The sequence below is a fragment of the Martes martes genome (genome assembly GCF_963455335.1).
Source record: "Martes martes genome assembly, chromosome: 8".
Taxonomy (NCBI): Eukaryota; Metazoa; Chordata; class Mammalia; order Carnivora; family Mustelidae; genus Martes; species Martes martes.
In genome coordinates this window covers 20,444,763-20,470,362 of record NC_137895.1, presented here as the reverse complement: position 1 = coordinate 20,470,362, position 25,600 = coordinate 20,444,763, and the positions used below count along the sequence as shown (strand labels likewise).

Sequence of the window (25,600 nt, the reverse complement as noted above, 5' to 3'; positions counted from 1 at the left end):
ACAGAGCATTAACCATGTATGTTCTAAGGTCCTAATCCAAAATTGAGAAGTTAAGACACGGAGTAACAAAATCGATGCCTAAATTCTTAGCTGCCTACAAGAAACTTGAAAGATGCAAATGGGTTAAAAGTACAAGGTTCGAAGACGTTCTAACAAGCTTAATCAAAATAAAGCTGAAGTGGCTATATTGATATCAGACAAAATAGATTTCAGAGCAAAGAATATTGTCAGAGGTAAAAGTAAATTCAGGCAATTCATCAGGAGGACAGAACAAGCCCACAAGCCTGGAGTTTCAAACTACATGAAGCAAAACCTGACAGAACTGCAAAGAGAAGTAGACAACTCCACAATTATAGTTGGATATTTAAATACTTCTTTGTCAGTAATTAACAGAATAAATAGAAAATCTGTAGGGGTTAGAAAACCTGAACAATATTATCAGCGAATCTTTTAGATCACTCCCCAAAACAGCAGAATACCTTTTTTTTTTTTCAAACGCACATAGAACATAACCAAGATAGGCCATACTTGGGGACATAAAATAAGACTTAATAGATCTAAAGGGATTCAAATCATACAGAGTATGTTTTTTGACCACAGAGGAATTAAATTCAATGTTAATATGAAGGTGATCTTTGGGAATATTACAGATATTTGAAACTAATACCTTTTAAAAAACTCATCAGTGAAAGAAGAAGTCAAAAGAAAAATCAACATGTTGTACTCAATGAAAATGAAAATTAAATATCAAAATGTGCAGTATTTAGAGACTAATTCATAGTGCTATGTGCCTATATATGAAAAGAAATATCCAAATTAATGACCACCACTTCCACCTAAGCAAGAAAAAGAAAAAGAAATTAAAGTAGGTAGATGAAAGGAATAATAAAAGAGAAGAAATCAATGAAATAGAAAATAGAAAAAATAATAGAGAAAATAAATGGAACAAAAAGCTGTTCCTTTGAAAAAATTTATAAACCTTGTAAACATACCCAAGGTGACTTACCAGTGAGTCATGCCCAGTGTAATTCCTTTCCCTTAAGTGTAGGTAGAAACTGTAGCTTACATTTAGCCAACAGAACATTGCAAAGCTAATTGTGTCACTCCTGTGATTATGTTACACTATATGGAAAAGTTTAGGAGATCTTCCAGATGTGAAAGTGTTCTTAACCAGTTTGACATCAATTTAATCAAAGGGAAGATCATCCTGGATGGTCCCAACCTAATCAGGTAAGCCCTTTAACAGTGTTTAGGCCTGCCCCCAGCTCAGAAACTTGTGGCAACAGGGACTCCTTCTTTCTGTTGCTGGTTTTGAAGAAGCAAGTTGTGAATATAGCAACTGCAAGGAAATTAATTCTGTCAATAATCAGTGGATCCTTTCCTAGCTGAACCTCCAGGTAAGAATGAGTCTAGACCAAACCTTCGCTTTGGTTTTGTGAGACCCAAAACAGAGAACATAGGTGAATCATGCCCAGACTTCCGAACAAAAGAAACTGAGATAATAAATGGCTATTGTTTTTAGCTACTGTAGCTGTTTTTAGCTACTGCATAGTGACAGAAAACAAATACAAATTTCCAACCAGGCTTATCAGGAAGAAGAGAGAGAAGACAAATATTCTTAAATTTCCAGGAATAGGAGAGATGCTGTCACCAAAAATGTTAGGAGTATATTAAGGGAATATTTGAATAATCTTTTGTCAATAAATTCAACAGCTTAAATGAAATGGACACATTTTTGGACAGATGCAAATAATCAAAACCCATTCAAGAAAAAAATAATCTTGTGTTGTTGATTTTAACTTTCTGATTAATGTAAGGTGATATCTCATTGTAATTTTGATTTGCATTTTCCTGATGATAAGTGTTGTAAGGATCTTTCATGTGTCAATTGGCCATCTGTATGTCTTTGCAAAAATGTCTATTCATGTATTCTGTCCTTTTTCTAATTGGGTTATTTTGGTTTTGGGGTGCTGAGTTGTTTAAGTTCTTTACGTATTTTGGATACTAATCCTTTATCAGATATGTCATTTGCAAATATCTTCTCCCATTCTATAGGTTGGCTTTTACTTTTGTTGTTTCCTTTACTGTTTATTTTGATGTGGTCCCAGTAGTTCATGTTTGCTTTTATTTCCCTTGCCTCAGGAGACATATCTAGAAAGAAGTTCCTACAGATGATGTCAAAGAAGTTACTGCCTGGGTTTTCTTCTAGGATTTTTGTGGTTTCAAGTCTCACATTTAGATCTTTAATCTATTTTGAATTTATTTTTATGTATGTTGTAAGACAATGGTCCAGTTTTCTCCATACCATTTGTTGAAGAGACTTTTTCCCATTGGATATTTTTACCTGCCTTGTTAAAGATTAATTGACCATATAATTGTGGGTTCATTTCTGGGTGTTCTATTTTGTTCTATTGACATATGTGTCTATTTTTGTATCAGTATCATACTGTTTTGATCACCACAGCTTTTTAAAAAAGGGTTTTATTTATTTGAGAGAGAGAGAGCAATTGGGTTGAGGGTCAGAGAGAAATAATCTCAAGCAGACTCTGCACTGAGTGCAGAGCCTGAAGTAGGGCTCAATCCCACCACACTTAGATCATGGCCTGAGCCAAAACCAAGAGTCAGACACTGAATCAACTAAATCACTGAGGCACCCCGATTACTACAACTTTGTAATATAGTTTGAAGCCCAGAATTGTGATGCCTCCAGGTTTTCTTTTCCTTTTCAAGATTGCTCTGGCTATTTGGGGTCTTTTGTGGTTCCATGTAAATTTTGTTTGTTCGAGGTCTGTGAAAAATGCTTTGGTATTTTGATAGGGATTGCATTAAATGTGTAGATTGCACAGGTATTGGTGAGGATGTGGAGAAAAGGGAACAGTCTTGCACTTTTGGTGGGAATGCAAACTGGTGCAGCCACTCTGGAAAACAGTATGAAGTTTCCTCAAAAAGTTAAAAATAGAACTATCCTATAATCCAGCAATTGCACTATTAGGTATTTAACCAAAGAATACAAAAAATTCTAACTCAGAAGGATACACAAACCCAAATGTTTAAATCAGCATTATCTACAATAGCCAGCCCAAGTGTCTATCAGCTGATGAATGAATAAGGAAGATGTGGTATATATGCACAATGGAATATTACTCAGCCATAAAAATAGAATGAAATCTTGCCATTTGCAATGACATAGGTAGAGCTAGAGAGTATTATACTGAGCAAAATTAGTCAGAGAAAGACAAATACCGTATGATTTCACTTGTATATGGAATTTAAGAAACAAAACAAATGAGCAAAGGGACAAAAAGAGAGAGCGGTAAACCAATAAACAGTTAAAAGTTTATAGTTATAAACTTTTATATATATAAAAACAATATATAAAAAGTTATAGTTAACTACAGGGAATAAATTAATGGTTACCAAAAGGGATGTGGGTGGAAGATGGGTTAAATTGGTGATGGGGATTAAGGAGTGCACTATGATGAGCACTGGGTGATATATGGAAGTGTTGAATCACTACATTATACACCTGAAACATAACACTGTATGTTAACTGTATGTTAAATAAAAACTTAAAAAAATAAGCTTATATATATAAGCATGAAAAATAAGAAGAAAGAACCTAATTAGATCCATATGGATTAAAGAAATTGAATTTGTACTTGAAAATCTTCTCAAGATCTGCAGGCGCAGATTATCTTACTGGTAAATTCCATCAGACATTCAAGAAAGAAATATTACCAGTTTTACAAAACTCTTTCACAAAATTGAAGTGTGGAGAATATGAGAGCCGTATTACTCAGGTACCTAAGCCAGGCAAAGACTGTACTAGAAAACTGCAAATCAATATACTTCATGAATATGGAGGCCAACACTGTAAACAAAATTTAGTCAGTAAAACACAACAATATGTAAAAAGGGTAATCCATCATGATCACGTAGGGCTTATCTAGGTCTGCAAGGTTGGCCTAGTGTTTGAAAATTAATCAACATAACTCATAACTTTGGCAAAGTGAAAAAGGAAAATAATATGGTCATCTTCACAGATACAGGAAAAACATTTGGCAAAATTCTGCATTTGTTCGTGATAAAAACTCAGCAGACTATGAATAGAAAGGAACTTCCTCAACCTTAGTAAAGTACATCTATAAAATACTTACAGTTAACATTGTACTTGATGGTAAAAACTAAAGCTTCCCCTGAAGATAAGGAACAGAACAAGTATATCTTCTCTTATATTCATCATTTCACTAGCCAAAATGCAGTAAGACAGGAAAAATAATAGGCATCGAAACTGAAAAAAGAAGTAAAACTGTATTTAGTCTCAGATGACATGATCATCTGTATAGAAGCTCCAACAGGATGTACAAAAACACTAGTAGAATGAGTAAAGCTATGTTGCAAGAAACAAAACAAATACAAAACTCAATTGTAGTTCTATAAACCAGCAACAAACACTAAGGAATTAAAATTTTAAAGACCATACCATTTATAATAATATCCAAAAAATGGAATAGTTATTTGACAAGAGATATGTAAGGGGTGTCTGGGCAGCACAGTTTGTTGAGCATCTGACTTTTTTTTTTGTTGTTGTTGTTGTTGTTTTTTAAAGATTTTATTTATTTATTTGACAAACAGAGATCACAAGTAGGCAGGGCAGGGGGGAAGCAGGCTCCCTGCCGAGTAGAGAGCCCCACGCAGGGCTCGATCCCAGGACCCCCAGATCATGACCTGAGCTGAAGGCAGAGACTTTAACCCACTGAGCCACCTAGGCGCCCTGAGCATCTGACTCTTGGTTACAGCTTGGGTCAGGGTCCTCAGGGTCCTGAAACTGAGCCCTACATTTAGGCTCTGTGCTCAGTGCAGTCTGCTTGAGACTCTCTCTCCCTCTCCTTCTGCCTCTCCCCATCTCTTTCTCCCAAATAAATAAATCTTTAAAAAAGATATGTAAGGTGTATACACTGAAAACTACAGAACATTTTTGAGAGATTTTTAAGATTTTAATAAATATATCTTGATACACTCTGTTCATAGATCAAAAGACTCAATATTGTCAATTCTCCCCAATTTAATCTGTAGATTCAGTGCAATCTCAAACTCCCAAGGTTGTGCATGTGTATGTGTCTATGGAAATTGACAAGCTGATTAAAAAATTCATAACCTAGAATAGCCAAAGTAACTCTGAAAAGAAAAAAGCACAACCGGAGGGCTAACGTTACTTGATTTCAAGAATTATTATAGATCTAAAGTAATCAAAAGAGTGTGGTGTTGATGTAAATATAGACAAATAGATCTGTGGAACAGAATAGAGAATCTATAAGTTGATCCACACATCTGTGGACAATAGATTTTTGACGGAGGCTCAAAGAGAATTCAGTAGACAAAGGATTCTCTTTTCAAAAAATGGTGCTGGAACAATTCATAGCCATATGCAAAAAAAAAAAAATGAACCCATATATAAAAGTTGACTTAAATAGATCAAGATCTAAATATAAAACCTAGGGGCACCTGGTTGGCTCAGTCAGTTAAGCATCTCCCTTTGGCTCAGATCATGATCCTGGGGTCCTGGGATCGAGCCTCACATTGGGCTCTCTGCTCAGCAGAGAACCAGCTTCTCCCCTCTCCCTTTCCCCCACTTGTGCTGTCTCTCTCAAATAAATAAATAAATAAATAATATCTTTAAATAATTTAAAAAATAAATATAAAGCCTAAAATTATAAAAACCCCCAAAGAAAATTTTCGTGGCCTTAGGTTAGTTTGGAATTTCTTGAAAACAATTCATAAAAGAAAAAAATGGATAAATTGGACTTCATCAAAATTAAAGCTTTTGATTTTTGAAGTATATTTTTGAAAGAATGAAGAGAGTCCACATACTATGAGAAAAGAAATTCAAAGCATATGTCTAATGAAAGACATCTAGAATATATAAAAAATAGTCATAACTAAATAAAAAAAATTAATGGGCATAAGATTTTAACAGATATTTCAGAAGAGAAGATATACAGATGGCAAATAATGTTAAATATATACCCACCATATGATCTAGTTATTCCATTTCTCAGTATTTTCCTCAGAGAGATAAAAGCAGATATCCATACAAGGACTTTTATATAAATGCTCACAGTAACATTATTTGTAATGGTTCGGGACTGGAAACAAATATCAAGGGGAATAGATAAACAGTTATAGATCCATATGATGGTATACTCAGCAGTAAAAAAATAAAAAGAGTTACTACATGGATGAATCTCAAAATAATTATCTTAAGTGAAAGAATTTGGATAAAAAGGAGTAATGTATAATTCCATTTATATAAAACTCTAGAAAATGCAAACTGATAATGACAGAAAAAAGATCAGTGTTTACCTTGGAGATGGCATAGGGAGGAGTGCGGTTACGAAGTGGCATGATAAAACTTCGGGGTATGGATATGCTTACTATCTTGACTATGCTGATGGTTCCAGGTATGCATATATAAGTCAAATCTCAAACTGTATGTTTTAAATCTGTGCCATTTATGGTATGTCAGTTGTGCCTCAATAAAGCTATTTTTAAAAAATAATCCACATATCCAGGGCACCTTGGTGGCTCAGTCAGTCAAGTGTCCAACTCTGGATTTCAGCTCAGGTTATGATCTCAGTCAAGGTCGTGAGGTCGATCCCTGCATCAGGCTCCATGTCCAGCTTGCAGCGTGCTTGAGATTCTCTCTCTCTCTGTCTCCCTTTGCCCGTCCTTTCCCTTGTGTGCATGTGCTCTCTCTCTCTAAAAAAAAAAAAAAAAAGTCATATGCCCAGCACCCCTCCCCCCTTTTATGCATGAGAAGATTGAGGCCTGAGGACAAGAAGACTTTTTCTTTTTCTTTTTCTTTTTTTTTTAAGATTTTATTTGTTTATTTGACAGGCAGAGATCACAAGTAGGCAGAGAGACAGGCAGAGAAAGAGAAGGGGAAGCAGGCTCCCCACTGAGCAGAGAGCCCGATGCGGGGCTCGATCCCAGGACCCTGGGATCATGACCTGAGCCGAAAGCAGAGGCTTTAACCCATTGAGCCACCCAGGTGCCCCGACAAGAAGACTTTTTCAAAATCACACCGCTAGTCCACTGCAGAAGGGCTAGATTTATCCACATTAAACTTCTGAACAAAAATATAAAAAGAACTGGCAGAAAATCTTTTTGGGGGGGTATGATAAATTCATCCACTTTCTCAGTGCATTCCCATCTTTGTGCCAGGCACTGTACTGAGTATGCTTCACTGTTTTGTTTCTATTTGAAAATCCAGTTCCCCAGCCCTTGATTCTGATTTCCTAGAAGACAGAAAAACTTTCTAAACGGTTGGAGTCCCCAGCTGGGTTTGAATCACATTTGAAAGCTTAGATTGTTTTCTCCAAAAGTATCACCCTTATATTAGTCTTGAATGTTGTGAGAACTCAAACTCAGTATTAATTCAAAGTGAACTTTTTTGTTGTTCTAGGTCTGAATCGTTTGCTTACCAATGGCTCCTATGAAGCTGCATTTCCTCTGCATGAGGTATTGTCCTGCCTTTCCTCTGTCAATTTCTTGTTATTAAATCAGCTTTTGGGAATAGTCATTAATTGAGTTTGTTGATACGACATTTGTTCAGAATGAATTTAATTTTTTCAATGGATAATTAGGAAGGACCTACTTGAATTGTGATGTCTCTCCCCCAGCATAAGTTTATTTCTATATATCTTTTTTATGTAATTGTAAGAATACTTGAATCAAGAGTCACTCAGCATGAATTCAAGGAATCAATGAGGGACTCCAAGTCATAAAATAAAGAAGCATTGAAAATTTGCCTGAAGCACCAGACCAGTGGGGAAAATGTTCCTGAAACATACAGTCTCTGTAACAAAGAAGTTTATAGCTATTCCTTAGAGAGTAGGAGGGAGTCATCTTGAAAAGCCTCTGGTAATCGAAGGGTGGTGAATGGAAATGAATAATATTGTACCTATTATCTCTCATTTAAGATATATAAATTTTGATATTCTCTTTATTTGCTACATGGGTTTTGTCATATATAAGGACTTTAGAAATATAACTCTGGTTATCCTTAACTTCACTTTCCCCATTTAATCCTGGGTTATTTAACCCAGAATTCTCTTGTACACATAGGTTTTTAGGGACCTAATCCTTGTCATTGGTGGGAGTTTGTTGTCATCTTCATGGTGTTGAACCCCTACTTTGTACCAGTCATTCTGTGACAAAGAGAGCAGAGATAATTATCCTTGCCCATCCCCTGTAGGACCTCACAAACTAGTGAGGCTGGACCTCCTGGGAGTTATTTCCAGAAGTCTTCTACTGGAAACAATGTTAACAGTTTGCCAGTAAACTTTGCAGAACTGTTCCAACAACTTGCAAATGGCAAGTCTTTCCAAAACATACCTTTTATTTGGCTTACAGTGCTGTTTCTGTTGTTTTAAACACCACAAGGACACAAGACAATGGGGAATTTTACAAATCTTGTTCATTAAGAAAACTAGAAGCTTTGGCCTCACTCCCTATTTATAGACTTCCATGAAACATTTTTGGAATGACAAAAGCAAATGTTCATTTGCTTTTTTGTCATATGAAATTTGTCATATGAAAATTTTCATTTTCATGTGACAAAAGCAAATCTTTTGGCCCAAAGGTTTTCTAAAGACACACACAGGTGATTCTGAACTTTCAAGACAGATTCTCACCCCCCCCACACACACACACAAACATCATGTGGCTTCCTGTAGTTATTCATTGGATTGGCCAAAAAAGGTTTCAGTGACAGCTGCATCCCCCCACAGCTGGGCCCTTGCCCGTAGTGAGGGCAGGGTCTGAGCAATGGTAGGTGAGCAGAAATATCTGTGCAGGTGAGTAGGTGGCAAGTATGAAGATGTCTGAGAAGATGCAGCTCTGTAACCACATAGAGTCATTCAAGGCCTCTTCTCTTTGGCTTGCACATCTCAGTAAAACCCTGTATTCTGTGAGAAGAGACCTTCCAAATTAGTAATACCAGCAATAGTAACATAATCACTTCTGAATCTTTACTCTCAATTTAACATAATTATATTATTTAACATCCTAATGACCTTCAAAAGCAGAAAAGCAAGAAGGGCAGATATTGTTGCCCTTGTTTCATGTTAAAAATTTAAATAGAGTTTTAGAGAAAAGTTGTCCCCTTTAGTTATTGTGTGAGTTGTTGGTTGAGCTGAGGCTAGAACCTGAGTTTCTTGTCTCTCTGCCTCATTCACCTTCCACTAAGAAAGACCTTCTCAGGTTAGTGTAAATAAGTAGTCCACTTCCAGAAAGTACTTTTTCTGTTTATGAAGCTAGCATCACCACTAACTGAACTCAGAAAAACCTGTACCTGTCTGGCCCTTGGTCTCCTCATTTGTCCCATGAGGTGGCTGAATTAGATTTGAACTGTTGTAATTTTGAGGTTACATCCGTCTTTTGTATTTTAGGGGTTTTGTATGGATAATGCAAAGATACAGCTATGACTGTTTACCAACTACCCTGTCTTGAGACAAATGGACAAGAGAGCTAAGTTTTGGGCATGGCCTCTAGGCAAGACACTTTATTCACTCAAACCATGAAAGAAACCTAATGAGGCAGAAATTATTAGTTCCTTAATGAACTAGAAATCTAAGGCTCAGAGAGCTTAAGGTCTCCTAGCTAAAAAGTAGTGGAACTAAATTTGAACTCAGCTCAAACCTACCTGATTCCTAGCAAGCATGTGCTTTTTACTACATACGACCATCAACAAGATTATGTCCACATTAGCTGTTTTCCTTTCAATAGTATGGATCCATTTCTTTCTTATATCACCCCTACCACTACTCCTTCCATAAAAGACTAGTATTACTATCAGCTTTTCCGGATCTTACCTTACGGAGGTGGTGTTTTTATCCCAGGGAAGTTACAGAAGTAAAAACTCCATTAGAACCCATGGAGCGGAAAACCATCGACATCTGCTCTATGAGTGCTGGGCCTCCTGGGGTGTGTGGTATAAATACCAGCCTTTGGATCTTGTAAGGTGAGTTCTTAACCAATTGCAAATATAAAACTTGCACAGAATGATTAGGACAGGCTGTCAGCTGGGACAACGAAAAATTCTGAGTTACAGAGCTTTTACTCAAATCTAGCTTCATCTCAAGAAGGGAGCTCATAAGAGGACATTGGTCATTCTCGGTAAACTAGACCTCACTCTGATGAGGATAGTGCTTCCTCCAGAAAGGTCTCAGGAAGGGGCCTGTGAGATCAATTGGGCCTCCCACAGGATTTTATATGGAGCAGGCCATCCATGAGACTGTTATTGACAAATTATCTGTAACAATTGCAGAAATGTGATGTGCTTACATATATTAGTGAAAAATGGAATATTAGTTACTATCTATGTCAGTAGGAAAAATGGAGTTCTGTCACTTTAATAAATTTCAGGCTTATTGTAATTTTCAACTAATAACCTTTAAAGATTATTTTAATTCTGCAAGTCAAATTAGAATATCAGCTTTTAACCGATGATAATTGTACAGTGGAAATGTGTTTTTTTCTTTCTTTTTTTTTTAAGATTTTATTTATTTGACAGAGAGAGAGATCACAAGTAGGCAGAGAGACAGGCAGAGAGAGGGGGGGAAGCAGGCTCCCCGCCGAGCAGAGAGCCTGATGCGAGGCTCGATCCCAGGACCCGGAGATCATGACCTGACCTGAAGGCAGAGGCTTTACCCACTGAGCCACCCAGGTGCCCCGGAAATGTGTTTTTTTAACTATCTATTTATGTCCAAATTTCTGCCATGGCAACATTATACTCCAACATCTCATTGCTTATTTAGAGACTGGTTATTAAGATTGGGTGGCAATAATCCATACTTCATGGATTCCTTATAAAAAAGAAAATCATGTCTCATTTCCTAGACCAGATGGATTCGGCTTACTTTCTCTAGTGCCCTTAAGAAAATGAGCCCAGAGGAAAATGAAATAATACAACAACTCACTTTACATTTTGTCTCCCTGGATAGTCATTCTTCCTGCCAGAGTCCTAGTTACTAGGTATTTATTCCTACTGACCCAGGGTCATTGATGAATTGTGTACTATCCTTTGTGTTAGTAACAAATAATCCAGATAATCTGGGTGAGTGGAAAATATTTCCTGAGATGAGATTATTTTCTTTTGACCAGTCTCAATACATGCTAAAACAGTGGAGGAAGAAAAAAAATACAAGTAAGTGCACTTCCCAGCCTCAGTCCCAATATTACAGGATTACACTAATCAAAAATTATAGAAAATCACTGCAAGCAAAATATCCACCCTCCTTGACAGTGTTTTGATTAAGACTTTATGAGCATTAATTAATGAGCATTAATTAACTACCCATTGTGTTTCTAGTATGATGCTAAATAATATTGGCAAAGACAAATGGAAGCCACCATATCTGAGATACTCAGTTTCCTTCAGTAAAACAGGCTCTGCATACTTGAAACAACTAGAAAACAATACAAGACTATGCACAATTAGGTAAAATGTGTGATGAAGGTGATTAGTTTTATAAAAATTTGGAAAAATGGAAAGGATAGATATGGGTTGGCGCTTCTGCGGAAGGTTCTGTAGAGCTGAGCCTGGAAGAGAGTGAGATTTGTATAGGCCAAAGGAAGGGAGATGAAAAACATAAGCAATTTTCCAATAGAACAAAGTTGTGGAGTATCTAGGAAATATCAACTCTTAAATAGCTCTTGTCCTACAGATTTTGCTTCCTCCATGTCTCTTAATTCTGGCCACACCCCAGGACCTCCTCGACCATACAGCCTCCTTCACCTAATAACCTGGATGATGGCTGTTGTCCCATAATTGGTCTCCCTTTTTCTACTCTGGTCCCTTCCAATCCATTCTCTACCCTCCAAATAGAGTGATCTTTTTACCATCAGGGAAATTCAAATCAAAACCATATTGAGATACCACTTTATACCAGTTAGAATGATAAAAATTGACAAGGCAAGAAACATAAATGTTGGAGAGGCTGCGGAGAAAGGGGAATACTCATACACTGTTGGTGGGAATGCAAGTTGGTACAGTCACTTTGGAAAACAGTGTGGAGGTTCCTCAAAAAATTAATAATAGAACTACTCTATGATCCAGCAATTGCACTACTGGGAATTTACCCCAAAGATACAGATGTAGTGAAAAGAAGGGCCATATGCACCCCAATGTTCATAGCAGCAATGACCACAATAGTCAACCTGTGGAAAGAGCTGAGATGCCCTTCAACAGACGAATGGATAAAGAAGATGTGGTCCATATATACAATGGAATATTACCCAGCCATCAGAAGGGATGAATACCCAGCTTTTACAACAACATGGATGGACTGTAGGAGATTATGCTAAGTGAAATAAGTCAAGCAGAGAAAGTCAATTATCATATGGTTTCACTTATTTGTGGAACATAAGGAATAGCATGGAAGACATTAGAAGAAGGAAGGGAAAAATGAAGGAGGGGAAATCAGAGGTGGAGACAAACCATGAGAAACTATGGACCCCGAGAAAAAACTGTGGGTTTTAGAGGGGAGGGGGTGGGTGGATGGGTTAACCCAGTGATGGGTGTTAAGGAGGGTGTGTATTGCATGGAGCACTGAGTGTTATATGCAAACAATGAATCAGGATCACTACATTAAAAACTAATGATGTACTGTATGGTGACTAACAGAACATAATAAAAAAATAGAATGATTATTTTTTGGAATTAAATCTGATCATGTCCTTTGAATGTTAAAACTCTCTTATGATTTTTCCATTCTCTCAAGACAAGGATCAATGCATTTAGCATGGTTTATAAGACCCACCAAGGCCCAGCCTCCACCTGCCTTATCAGCCCATCTCTTGTTATCGGTGCTCTGGGCACATTGCCCTTATTTCACCTGGTCCCTTCCGCCACAGAGTCTTTTATACTTATGGTTCCTCTGCTAGAAACACTTGCTCCTGTCCCCCATCTACCTAGTTAATAGTCACCTCCTCATAGAAGTCTTCCCCAAGTAGGGTGGTCACATGGTCTTGGTTGATATACTTGGGGAATTGTGTTCCTCTCCTTCTGTAGCCCTTTTCCCAGTGTTCTAATTATAAGCTTATTTCTTTAATTGATTGATGTCTGTCTACTCTGTCAGCCTGTGAGTTGCACAAGAGCTGAGACCAAACTGGTTTTGTATCCTCAGTTCCTAGCACAATATTTGTCAAATGAAACTTGTTTTTTTATTTGTTGGATGAATAAAAGAATTTATCTGTTTATTTGAATGTACAATGGAAAAGTCTTCAGAGAGTGGCAAGTTTCTGTTGGGTCACAGTGAAAGATAGGATAAATAATCTTTAGTCCACCTTTCAGAGCTTTTGGGAATTATTGGACATTCAAGAGGAAAACAGAAGCCAGGATTTGGAAACAGGTGGTCAGCAACATTTATTTAGAATGAGAATGAAAAAAAATTAGAATATTCTTATATTAGAATAAAAAGTAATTAACTTCTAACTAATGAAATATAACAATTGAGAGGCATAGAAAGCACAATTTGGGTTGTATTCTAACATAAGTCAATTATATTATTAATGGTGTTAAAAGCAAGGAATTCCCTGAACATTCCTTAAGTTTGTACACCTCAAGGCACTAGGCAGACTGGTTAGTCGCAGAAAAATATTTACTGAGGTAGACGTTGAAACTTGTGAAAAATCATCACTTAGAAAAGAAAAGTTGCTCTCGGTATCAATCATTTTGAATCTCTGTAGAGTTCTTTTCTTTCTAATATCTTCTGATTCAAGCATTATAAACATCTTAAAAAGCTACAAAGTATTGAAAGAGGTGTTTACAGTTTTTCATAATAACTCTGTTTCCTATTTTTAAAGATATATGTAATGATAATACATGTGTTACAAGCACACACTCAGAAACGGCAAAGATGAGATGATGTGTTGTCACCAACACTTCAGATTCTCCTGGTTCTGTAGTTGTAAGTGTATCTTCCCAAATGGGCATAGGTTTATTCTGTGTTCTCAGAACAAGCTTGTATAAAATTGTGTTCTTTTATGGAAGGGTTCATTCTATTTCTGATATATAATGATAGGAGAAGAAATTAAAGCCGGAGCCTTAGTTTGGTCAAGTGCTCTATTCCCTTGGATCCCTGTGTTATCAGCAAGGCCACTACAAAGTAACATGACTGAGCAAAGTATTATAATGACTAACTCTACACACTTCACTTTGATTTGTGAGGCTCCTGTGTCTTAAACAGGCGGTACTTTGGAGAGAAGATTGGGTTGTATTTTGCCTGGTTGGGCTGGTACACTGGCATGCTCTTCCCAGCAGCCTTCATTGGATTGTTTGTCTTCTTGTATGGAGTCATTACTCTGGATCACTGCCAAGTCAGGTACGGGGAGCTCTGGGTAAGCCTGCCTTTGCTTCTATGTGGAGGTGGGTGGTGGTGCTTTCGGGATGTTCCCAGATTGTAGGACTTCTTTTCCGTCTAACTTCATTCTCAGTCACTCCTGGGAAAAATTCAGAAGGCTCAGTTTACTAGATCTTCCATTCATTGCCCATGCTGCTGTAATCTTCAGTTACCAGGGAAGCAAAATTTACATTTATGGGCATATAAGCTACTCTGTGTCCACCAAAAAAAAAAAATTGCTTTCATTCACTGGGTAAAAGTTGCTCTCTTTCTGACTTTTTAACCTTTTCTCTTTTTGCTAATCCTGCAAAATAGTGGGCTAATAATCCTTTTTTTATGAATTCTGTGTTTTTACAAGGACCCTTTAAATCTGACCCAGAAAGACATCTTACCAACTTGTTGAGGTCTTGAGAATGATTCAGTGTTGAGGATTATTGTAGCTCACTCACCAGAATATAGTTTAAGGTATTCATAGAGATTTTGTTGCCAGGCTGGACAATGATCTTAAATAATAAAAGTGGCTTTTAAAAGAGATTGCAAAAGTAAAAGTGATTGATTGATTTTCCCACTTGTAAAAATATTTTACTCTCTGGTGGAATTGTTAATGGGGATGTAGTTTTCCCATAGAACTAATGCATCACATTGTTATTTATCCCTCCATTATTAGTTTTCACGTATCATGCACATGGAGATTGAGGCAGGCACTTTTAGGTACCTGGTTGCTCCTATAATTCAGTATGAAATTGCTTCAAATTTCTACAGTGTTGTGAATGACTTTTGTTTCATTTAGGTTATAACATCCGGTGTTATTCTTCATGTATTTTTCAGAGTGTAACTTTTTAAAATGTAAAACCAAGAAACAACGTCATAAATAAGTAGGCTTATCAAATTATTAAAATGTGCAAGCACTTGTTTACTTTAATAACAGATAAGGCTAGGAAGATTGTAAGGACAATAATCTACTGGGTCTTATTTAGTGGTTAAGGACTCTGGTGAAATTGGAGGGGAAAACATGCTCTTATGTCATTAAAAAGCAGTCCTTTTCTGTTCTCTTTTCCAGTAAAGAAGTCTGCCAAGCTACAGATATCATCATGTGTCCTGTGTGCGATAAATACTGTCCATTCATGAGGCTGTCAGACAGCTGTGTTTATGCCAAGGTAATTTCAAATCTGCGGCACTTTAGGTAGATTGAATTTTTTATACATTTTCCCAAGGAACAGAGGGTAACTATATTCTCTTTGTCATTTCTAGCCTTTGAGTCTCGAGTTTATGTTGTAGGAGAGAGTTAACGTTACCTCTATCACTTGGCATTCTAATTCAAATATGTTTTTTACTGTATATGTATTTTAAATGTATTAGCTCTGATCTTCATCAGAGGAGGCTGCAGTGTGCGTACTGAAAAAGTACAGTTGTTGGAGTCAGAGAAAGACTCAGATCTTGACATTGCTCTTTACCACTTGTCAGTCCCAGAATAAGTTATTGACCTCTCTGAGCCATCGTTTTCTTATCTACAAAATGGAGAACATGATGCTTATTTCACTCAATTGTTATAAAGTGTATACTGAGCAAAGTACTCAGCAGATGGTAAGATCTTAGCAAATGAGAGCCACCATCATCTTCCTCTTTCATTATTGTTATTGTCAAAAAAAATTTAGATTCAGGACTAGTTCAGCTACATGCCTCCTTGACTGTGCACATGGACAGTTTCTTTGAGGCTGAGCTTTCTCATCTCTAAAATGCTGGCAGTGACACCTGCCTTCTCTGTCCCATGGCTTGTCATGAAGACCAAAAAAGATAGTAATATAAGACATATATGGAAAAATAATTTGAAAAAAAAAACAAATACATAGCATCATTATGTTTATTATATGTTACTTCATGTTATGCCTTACTTTTTTAAAATTTTAGACACATTCATAGAATTCCTTATTTTTAACTTATGGGCCAGGTCACTAATACAAAGCAATAGCTGGAGTATAGGCTGTTGAGGACTTTTCCAAGACCACTACCTGTCAACTTGCCCTGATTTCAGATACAAAAAGGGTTGGCAGACTTTATTGAATGTCTGCAATCCCTGCAGCTTAGATCTATCTAATTACACTGTTGGTATGGCAGAGTTTTGCTCGTTTTAAATGAGAGAACATTTGAGAGGCAACCCAGGAGCCCACCCATCCATGATATCTATAGCATTGCAGGTGGCCAGTCTACGTGTGTAGAGCCCAAACCACAGCAGGCAGCTGTGATCTTAGAAAGATGTGCATACATGCTGCAGGAGACCGAAAACGCATGAAATACTCTGCCCACCTTCGGAGAATGTACAGATAGATCCGAGTGAGTGAGGAAAATTTAACAGAGTGAGCTTGAGAAATACAGATTTGGTGAGAATCAAAAGAATTTTCTCAGTAATATAATCTTGTTTAAAGATCATGAGATCATCATTGAGCTTGAATGACTCAGGTGCAAGAATTCTGTTTTTTGGAATCTCAGAAACTCAGTCTTTTTTTGTTACTATTGTCTGGGGATATTTGTTTTTTACATGGAAAGATATGCCTTGAATGAAGTTCTCTCTTTAAGAGATCCACGATAATTCCCTAAAAGGATCATCATGGATAGTTCAGAGTACTCAATTTTATAGGAGGTAGTTAAGCAGTTATCCTACTGAACGTAAGATCTAGAATAATCATGAATATAATAATAGCTAGGCTATAGATATAAAAGTAGCTAGGCAACCTAAATTTTATTTCTAATCCTTACAGCAACTTCAAGATAGATGTTATTACTCTCATTTTACTCAGAGGTAAAATTACTCATCCATGGTCACACAGAAATAATTAGCTAGGCCTTGGTTTATCTGACTACAAAACATAATCATTGTGACATACTGAGGCTACAAGATGTTTATATTCTGGATTTTAGAGTTGGTAGTGCCTTAAAAAACTTACTAAAATAAAAGCTAAAAAAAAAGTCTCAGATGAAAGAATTGAAGTTCTGTAGTTTCCTTTAGAAGCTCTTATTAGAAATGCTAAACAAACTTCATGGGGTTGAGGATACACAGGGATATTAAATCCAGTCAGAGCCCAGATCCACTCTAACCAACGGCTGTTCTGCTGGTCAGGAATGCTTTATCTCCACCTTTTACATTTGCAAGGTCAGAAACCCAACTCAAATTGGCATAAGCGGAAAGGGACTTATGGGCTCATTTCACTGGAAAATACACTGGAATAGCTCACGCTGTCTGAGAACAAGGGCCTCAAGGCCTAAACTGGTCCTCCAGGCCTCAGATGTCTCTCTTTGGCCCTCTGTCCACATGATCCTTCTGCAGAGAAGTTCTCCTTACATGTTCGGGAAGGTGGCTGCTGACTGCCACAATATGAGTCTTATATCTTCTTCATCTCTTTAAGCATGTTTTTATGCTTTTTAAAAATGCTTGGTCTGCTGATTACATTGCTGTAACACTGGTTACAGAATGTCTGTTTCAGAACATATGCATTGCCTAGTTTGGAATTCTTTGGAGTCAGCTGTCTTCCCCCCCATACTTCATTATTTTGACCTGTGCATGTTTTTCTCCTGGAGGTGTCAACCATTCTGGGTAATGGTCAGAGGCCAGGCACTCAGCTCTCAGACCTGGAGAGTTTACAGGAAGGAGAAGACAGTGTGCCCCAGGCACCACTGTGTGCTGCACTTTTTCAGAGGACTTGTTTGGTCAGTGTTTCATTTTTAACTCAGCCAGGAATAAAACAGATTTGGGTGAAGCCGCTCTCCCTTGACTGTAATCTACCAGTCCTGGAGTTTAAGAGGACCTGGACTGAGGAGAGAATACCTGAGGACAGCTTGTGGCCAGGCTGCACCTTCTCATCTCCTCAATAAGGCAGAACTCTGAACATCCCTGATATTACCCCAAGAACCAGCCCCTGTGGTTTGGCCTGTTGTAGCTGATTTGGTAGGAGACACTAATTGTCCAATGACCACTGAGGGAGAGGCTGGAGTAGAACTTGTGTATTGCTCCAAGCTAAGCTCCCAGTCGGCTTGGAAACTGCCACTAACTCTCCCTGTATACCACCACCTCCATCACACACACACACACAACACACTAATTCAAGGCAACTTTCCATCTCCCCTGGGGTTTCTCACAGTGTTTGTTTTTGTGTTTTGCTAGTTCCCAGAATCTACTATATTGCTTCTCTAGGGTTTATTTTGGCAAAGGGAGCCCTCAATCTATTTTAACTTACCATTTTATAGGAACCAGAAGTCCTTACTAACTCACTCCTCCTGATTCACATAGTCCCAAGTAACTGCAGCAGAAAAATGGCTCTCTCCAAATGTTTGTCTATCAGTCCCTGGGAAGGACTCTGATTGATTCTGTTTGAGCCACTTGCCCCCTAGTGACCTACATGAGAGACATCTATTACCAGGATAAGGAAGAAAGGTAAGGTGAACAGCCAAAAACGATGACCACCACAACTCATTCCATCATCTCCACTGATGGTACAGGCCACAATTTCCACCAACTCCCTGCAAATACCCTGATAGAGAGCGCAGACCAACCACATACCCTGAATCTCTCAGGCTTGATTTAATGCTCAATGCATTAATACAATATACAATACAATTTAATACTCCCTCTGGCATATGAAATAAATTAGCTTTTGCCTTTTATCTACATTTGGTATTTGAATGCTGCTCATCTCTCCTATGTTCAAACAAAAAGAAGGCATAAACTTTTGGAAAATTTTGAAATACTTCACACTCTAATATAATAGGAAAAGACCTGTTTATAGTTGGCACATTCTCCAAGGGATGGTAAAGTATGTTTTATAGAGAGCTATAAAACATCCAAAAAAGGTTATGCTTTATGAACGTATCAGTCATCATTTCAATTTAGCATGGCATTGGTGTGATTTATCCTGAAGGCGGAAATGAGCATAGCAGTTTTGCAGGACGAATATCTTTGCTTTCTGCTGTAGTGTTTGTGATAGAATGTATTATCTAGCAATCAAGTTTTTGCTAGCTGTCTTTGTGTTATGTGTAATAGGTAAATACAGTGATTACCCGAAGCTTCAATAAAGGTGGAAGTGAAATTTGTTAATGGTCCGCTCTCTTTTCTTTGTAATATTAAAATCCAGAGGGCATCCCAGAAAATGTTTGCCCAAAAATACGCAAACAAAATAGGCATGTTTTCAAAGTGAATAAATGAGGCATTAAAAATAGGAATCAGAAGACTTTAAAGCAGCAACAATAATACCTCCCTAATCTTAAATATAGTAAGTATAACCATATGTCCACTTATAACAGTATTTATGTTGCATAAAAGAAAGTTCTTAGCACTATTGGGGCTGCTGATAAATGTTCAGCTACGTGATACCAACATAAAGGGAACAAATTCTCTTTTGCATATCCAAACTACTTCATAGTTGGATGAACCCCCTTCTTGATTATGATCCAAAAGGAATATCTCCCAAAGAAACCCTGCAAAATTCATTTATTTTTATAAAACCTGAAAAAAATGTGAATTGAAATATAGTATATGAGAAACTAGTTTAACTGTAGTTCATAATGTTCCCAGGTAACCCACCTCTTCGACAATGGAGCCACTGTCTTCTTTGCTGTTTTCATGGCAGTCTGGGGTAAGTGTTCTGTATCCATGTAATTTGAGTTCCCCTTATTTGCTCTATAATAAGTTCCTTCAGAAATCTGACTTTGTCATGTGGCTATGAAAGGAAAAGTCTCAAGTAATTTCATCTGACCACTCTATTAGATATGAGCTGATAAAAAATACACTTAGTTTATTTAAAAAGTAATGTCATAGAGGAGAAATACATCTGATTTCTCTTAAACCTTCAACAATTTCATCAACATCCCATTATTAAAGTAAAATTCACCTCCTGTTAGAGACAAAAATAAACCTTATAGTATGTCAAAAAGTGTGGTAAAGATCTAAGTACTCATAGAAGTATACAGAAGTATACAGGACTTTCTGTTGTAAGTAGAATCTTTTCATCCAGCTAATGTATGAGTGCCCACCACTGGCTTCCTTCCAGTTTTGGTTAAAATGACCCCCCAGGGGCGCCTGGGTGGCTCAGTGGGTTAAAGCCTCCGCCTTCGGCTCAGGTCATGATCCCAGGGTCCTGGGATCGAGCCCCACATTGGGCTCTCTGCTCAGCAGGGAGCCTGCTTCCCTTCCTCTTTCTCTGCCTGCCTCTCTGCCTGCTTGTGATTTCTGTCTGTCAAATAAATAAATAAATAAATCTTTTAAAAAAATGACCCCCCAAAAAACAAGAGCTACTTAAACAGAATTGAGTTCTTCTAGATCAGCTAAAGTCCAGAGCTCTCCTAATAACAAGGTATGATGGAACATTCACTTAAAGAATTTCTTAACCCAAAGAAAGTACTTAACCTACTTCTTTGTAAAATGGGTTTCTTGGTCTCTTTCTCATCAAATCATTATAATGTTTTGATTTAGTAGTATAAAAAAGAGTCTGGACAAAGTTAGAGTAAACAGTTAATGGTGGTTACTTTTGAAGAGAAGTTCCCCTACCAGTTTGGAAATGGTAAGTGAGCAGGGATGAAAGACAGATTTTTACATTATATTTTTTTTACTTTGGTTTGAATTTTTCACAATTATTATGTACTTCTTCTAGAACTTAAAATGCCAGAACCTGTTTTGATGTTACAAAACTGCTAACTCAAGGCTTAGGCTCATGTTGTTTTTTACGTCTGTTCTTTATGTTTGAATATCATATCTTCTCTATCTTTCAAAGACCAGCTGAATTGTGATCTTCATCCTTCAAACTTTGTAACATTTTATTTCTGGCATTCTTTGGACACTTAAAATGATATGCATACACAATTTATCTTCCCTAGTAGGTTCATGTTCCTCAAGGATCATTATGGTTATTGACAATTTCATACACTTATTTTGAAGACAGATTCATATTTGTTGGATGGATGGATGGATGGATGGATGCATGGATGGGAAAAAGAAAAGAGAGAAGGGATAGAGAAGCAAATTATCAAAAGGGTTTCTTTCTAAGACAGTATGTATAAATGGTCTCTTTGACAACTCAAAACATAAAAACCTTGTTCCCTCCTGAGGTGACTTGTTCTAGGTATATTCTGTCTTCCCTACCTAGAGATCTTCAAAGGAAAATTGCCTCTCCCACTACAGCTTTGTTGAAGGAACATATCTTGAAACCCGTGACTCCAGCCCCTCTCAGTCAGTGGGCATTGAACCCAAGAACTTAGTCAAACCATAGCATAAGTGACATGGAAAAAGACCTAAGATTCTATATGAAAAGACAATGGAAAGATCACCCACAGCCTTATTCTCCAACAAGTGGATGGAAAAGTGTGAAGAGAGACAGCGAGTTAACAGTAGGAGTTGGCACTGAAAAAATCCAGACAGAACAGGAAGAGGGGAGAAAGAAGGAAATTGAGATTGACTATGAGGTAGAAGCAGGGATCAGGAGAAATTAAGAACAGGTTGAAGTTATGAGAAACCAGAACCTAGAAATAAGCAACAGCAAACTATGGAGGGTCCAGAAGCTCACTGGTAGCCAACTAGAAGAAAATGCAGGACAATCCCTCAAAGAAAAAGAAAGAACATAGCCAAGTCATGTTATTAGTAGAATATTGGGATAAAGATTTAGAATCTCTTATGGCTGGAGTCTCTCAAACTGCTAGCTTCTGCATCCTGTTCTGAATAGGCTCAGTGTTTTAATTCCCCTGGGATTCTTGCCTCCCTTGACAGTACTTGTGAAAAGCCCTCATTATCTGTGCTATACCTTAGTGCATGTGCATTTCTGTCCCTTGCAAACAAAGGAAGCTAATCATAACGGAATTTTGGTTATGGGACTGAGCTCTCAGATTAAGAACGTATATAGGGTTTTTCTAGAACATCTTCATATTTGTAACCTTGATGGAAGTATAATAAGCCACTCAGTGCTGAAGCTTTGCCATAGTTACAATTGAGGATACTTTATAAAATGTATTCATTTACTAAACCAGTGATTCTCAAACTTTTTCCAGTCATGGCACACATATGAAATACTATTTGTACAGCATACTGATGTACAGTATGTGCATGATACTGTCCTAAGTACCTCTACCTTACCTGTCCCAAGAGATGAAGGTTTTGTTACCTCTTACATACCTATAATCATCCCTCTCATACCCATTGTGCAGCTCTGCTTTAGGCCATGGGTCTACTATGTAATGAGCTTATTCTTATGTATAGAGAGTAATTTACTGGAAGAATTTATACACTAAACTCCCTTACCCACTTTAGTATTTAACCAATTTTGACTGAAATAATGTTTTCTTCTCCCAGTTTATCTTCTGAGACTGTAGAGAAATGAAATTCTGGTATAACGACATTTGTCTAAAGGGCAGAGGTCATCATCTCCCTTACTCCTCACCCAGTACCACCATTATAAAGGGGATTACATCCCTTCTTTAAAGGTTGTAGTGTCTTGTTCTGGTGATAACAAATAGCTGTATTTTATCCTTACCAACTTCATTGATTGGTGGTGGCTGCCTGGAACATGAAGCTGAGTAGTTTCTGAGTTGCAAGTGGGTGGATTAGAGATTTGACAGTCCTTGGGCCTTGGAGAGTATCCAGTAAGAATCTGATGGATGTACTGTAATAACCTTTGGGCAGAAGGGAACATTTTAGGGCCACTCCAGGCGAGGCAAGCCTGGAATAATTCATCCTCTGAATTGCTTTGTCTTAGTTGACAACTTACTGCTTAAATCTTGTGTGGTTCCCAGAAATGTGATAGTTTGAAAAAAAGGACGAATTACCCCAGATGTTTTATTATAGATGAGTCTATGCTTTTTGCAGAAATCTGGAATAGCCAGGGGTGCCTGGGTGGCTCAGCGGGTTAAAGCCTCTGCCTTCAGCTCAGGTCATGATCTCAAGGTCCTGGGATCAAGCCCTGCATTGGGACTCTGCTCACCAGGGAGCCTGCTTCCCTTCCTCTCTGCCTACTTGTGATCTCTGTCTGTCAAATAAATAAATAAAATCTTTAAAAAAAAAAAGAAATCTGGAATGGCCAATAATAACAGCTATAATAATAGCCTACTACTTATTAAGGGCATACTATCTGCTAGATACAATCCTATGCATTATACAGTATCGTCTCAGTTAATTTTTATAGCAACATTTGAGGAAGATACTGTAATTATCTTCATGTGATAGATGAGGAAGCTGGGGAAGTAGCTGGAAAGTTGCAAAGCCAGGAGTTAAACTGGGGAATCTTAGCTTCTACACTCTCTTGCTAGTTCATGTACTGTTTATAACCCTATTTACTTCTGCTTCAGAGATCTAAACTTAAAGGACTTTAAACTTGTCCCAAGCTCCATTTATGCTGTTTTGCAATGGTGATATTCTATAAAAGTGTGTCAGTTCTAATGGAGCTCAGTTTAATGGTCCCAGACTCATCTTTTATGATTGACTAGTTACATTTAAGAAAACAAATGCACTTTATTTTTGGGAAATTGTTGGATACAGAGATGCTGAGAACAGATGTGAGTGGTTTACAAGACTTCTGAAGGACGGGGTTGATGTGTTTGTTTCATTGCCTTTTGCTTTGTGTGTTCACCAGAGAAAAAATAGGGCTCCACTTGGAACCAGTCTGCCGCAGCTGGGAAGGGCCTTTGTGTGGGGTTAAAAGCTTGACAAAACTCTACTACCTTTGTGATAGAAGGGCCTCCTGAGGACCCTCAAGTTATACTGTGAGCCTAGAGCTCTGGGCTCAAACTACAGTGTGGCTCTTTCCTCAATGTTCATTTTTGTTCAGAAAGATTCAAGAGACAGAACAATTATGGCCAAAATTAGCTTCTCTCCCTAAGGGAAAAAAAATGAGTCATTAAGGAGCTAGATGTTGGCAGAGACTTGTCAGGAATCAGATTATCTTTCTCTTTTCTTCATTTCTGGGTTTTTTTCCTACTTTTTCTTTTTTCTTTTCCTTTTACTTTCATTGCCAAAAATTAAATTGCCTTCAGTAAATAAACATATCAAAGTCCTCAGTTTTCTCCTATCAAACTAACAAGATTGTGGTTATTTTAATGGAAATTCAAAGATTCTTTATATGGTCCTATTGGTAATTTGTAAGTGAAATATCTCTCATTTTTGAAAATAAGTTTTATTATAATTGCCTTTTATTTCTAGATATTAACACTAATTTTATCTTTATAGACTTACATATATGTCCAATAAAATATAGTGATTATATATTTTAAAATATATCTATGTATGTATTTACTAAATGCCTATTAGTTCTGTAGGTGTAGTCACATATGACACCTCATCTATTTCTTATAACCCACCAGAAAGAAATTATAATCTCTGTCTTATAGATGAACATTTTGAGGTTCAGAGAGTTTATGCAATTTGGCCAAGATTACCCAGCAACTGCTAAGTGGTGGAGTCTGGATTTTAGTCCCAATCTGGTCTGCCTAACTCAAGTCATTCCAAAGTTTGTATTCTATGTCATGCACCTTTTGTAGGTTGTGTTAAGATTTCATGACTCAGTAGACAGTGCATTCTCACTATCACTTGGTAGTTTTATATACAAGAAGGAGTGAGTATACAAGAAGGAGTAAGATGTGATCTCTGCTCTCAAAAATCTCATTGGATGTTGAAGGAGAGTTGGTAATTATAGTGTAGGATATCAAGTCCTATTTACAATGGGAAAATGAGGATCCATGCTGCCAGCTTCCTGAAGCCAAAAGGAAAAGCAGAAATGGTTTCATCCAAAAGGAAATCCTGAAACCAAGTCTTAAGTTTGCCAAGAAAAGGAGTGGGTTTGGAGGGAGGTGTGGAAAACATTCTGAACTGAGAACAGTGTGGGCTAGGTTCTGAAAAGGAAGGTCACTCAGTGGGATAGGGACATGTAGTATATATTAGTTTCCTAGGAGTGCTGTAACAAAGGACCACAAATTGGGTGGCTTAAAATAACAGAAATTTATTCTCTCACTGTTCTGGAGGCTAGAAGTCAAAAATCAAAGTATGAAAAGTGTCAGTTCCTTTTGAGGGCCCTGAGGGGTCAACTGTCCCATGTCTCTCTCCTGGATTCTTAAGACAGTGAGCAATCCTTGATACTCCTTGGCTTGTGGGTACATCACTCCAATCTCTGTGTCCATCTTCACCTGCATCCTCCCTGTGTCTCTGTGTCTTCTCATGGCCATCTTCTTAC

General features: G+C 37.4%; 1 protein-coding gene across 3 annotated transcripts in view; it reads left to right on the top strand.

Annotated features, from left to right (window-relative positions):
- ANO4 (anoctamin 4) overlaps window positions 1-25,600 on the top strand; it is a gene marked incomplete at both ends in the record, with an annotated part of 455,955 nt that overhangs the window by 358,372 nt on the left and 71,983 nt on the right. For all 3 annotated transcript variants that reach the window (XM_080810130.1, XM_080810131.1, XM_080810132.1), the window contains 5 exons: window positions 7,466-7,521; window positions 9,903-10,024; window positions 14,253-14,387; window positions 15,466-15,562; window positions 19,969-20,029. In XM_080810130.1, coding sequence (XP_080666256.1) covers window positions 7,466-7,521; window positions 9,903-10,024; window positions 14,253-14,387; window positions 15,466-15,562; window positions 19,969-20,029 — 471 coding nt within the window. The remainder of the gene's footprint in view (window positions 1-7,465; window positions 7,522-9,902; window positions 10,025-14,252; window positions 14,388-15,465; window positions 15,563-19,968; window positions 20,030-25,600) is intronic.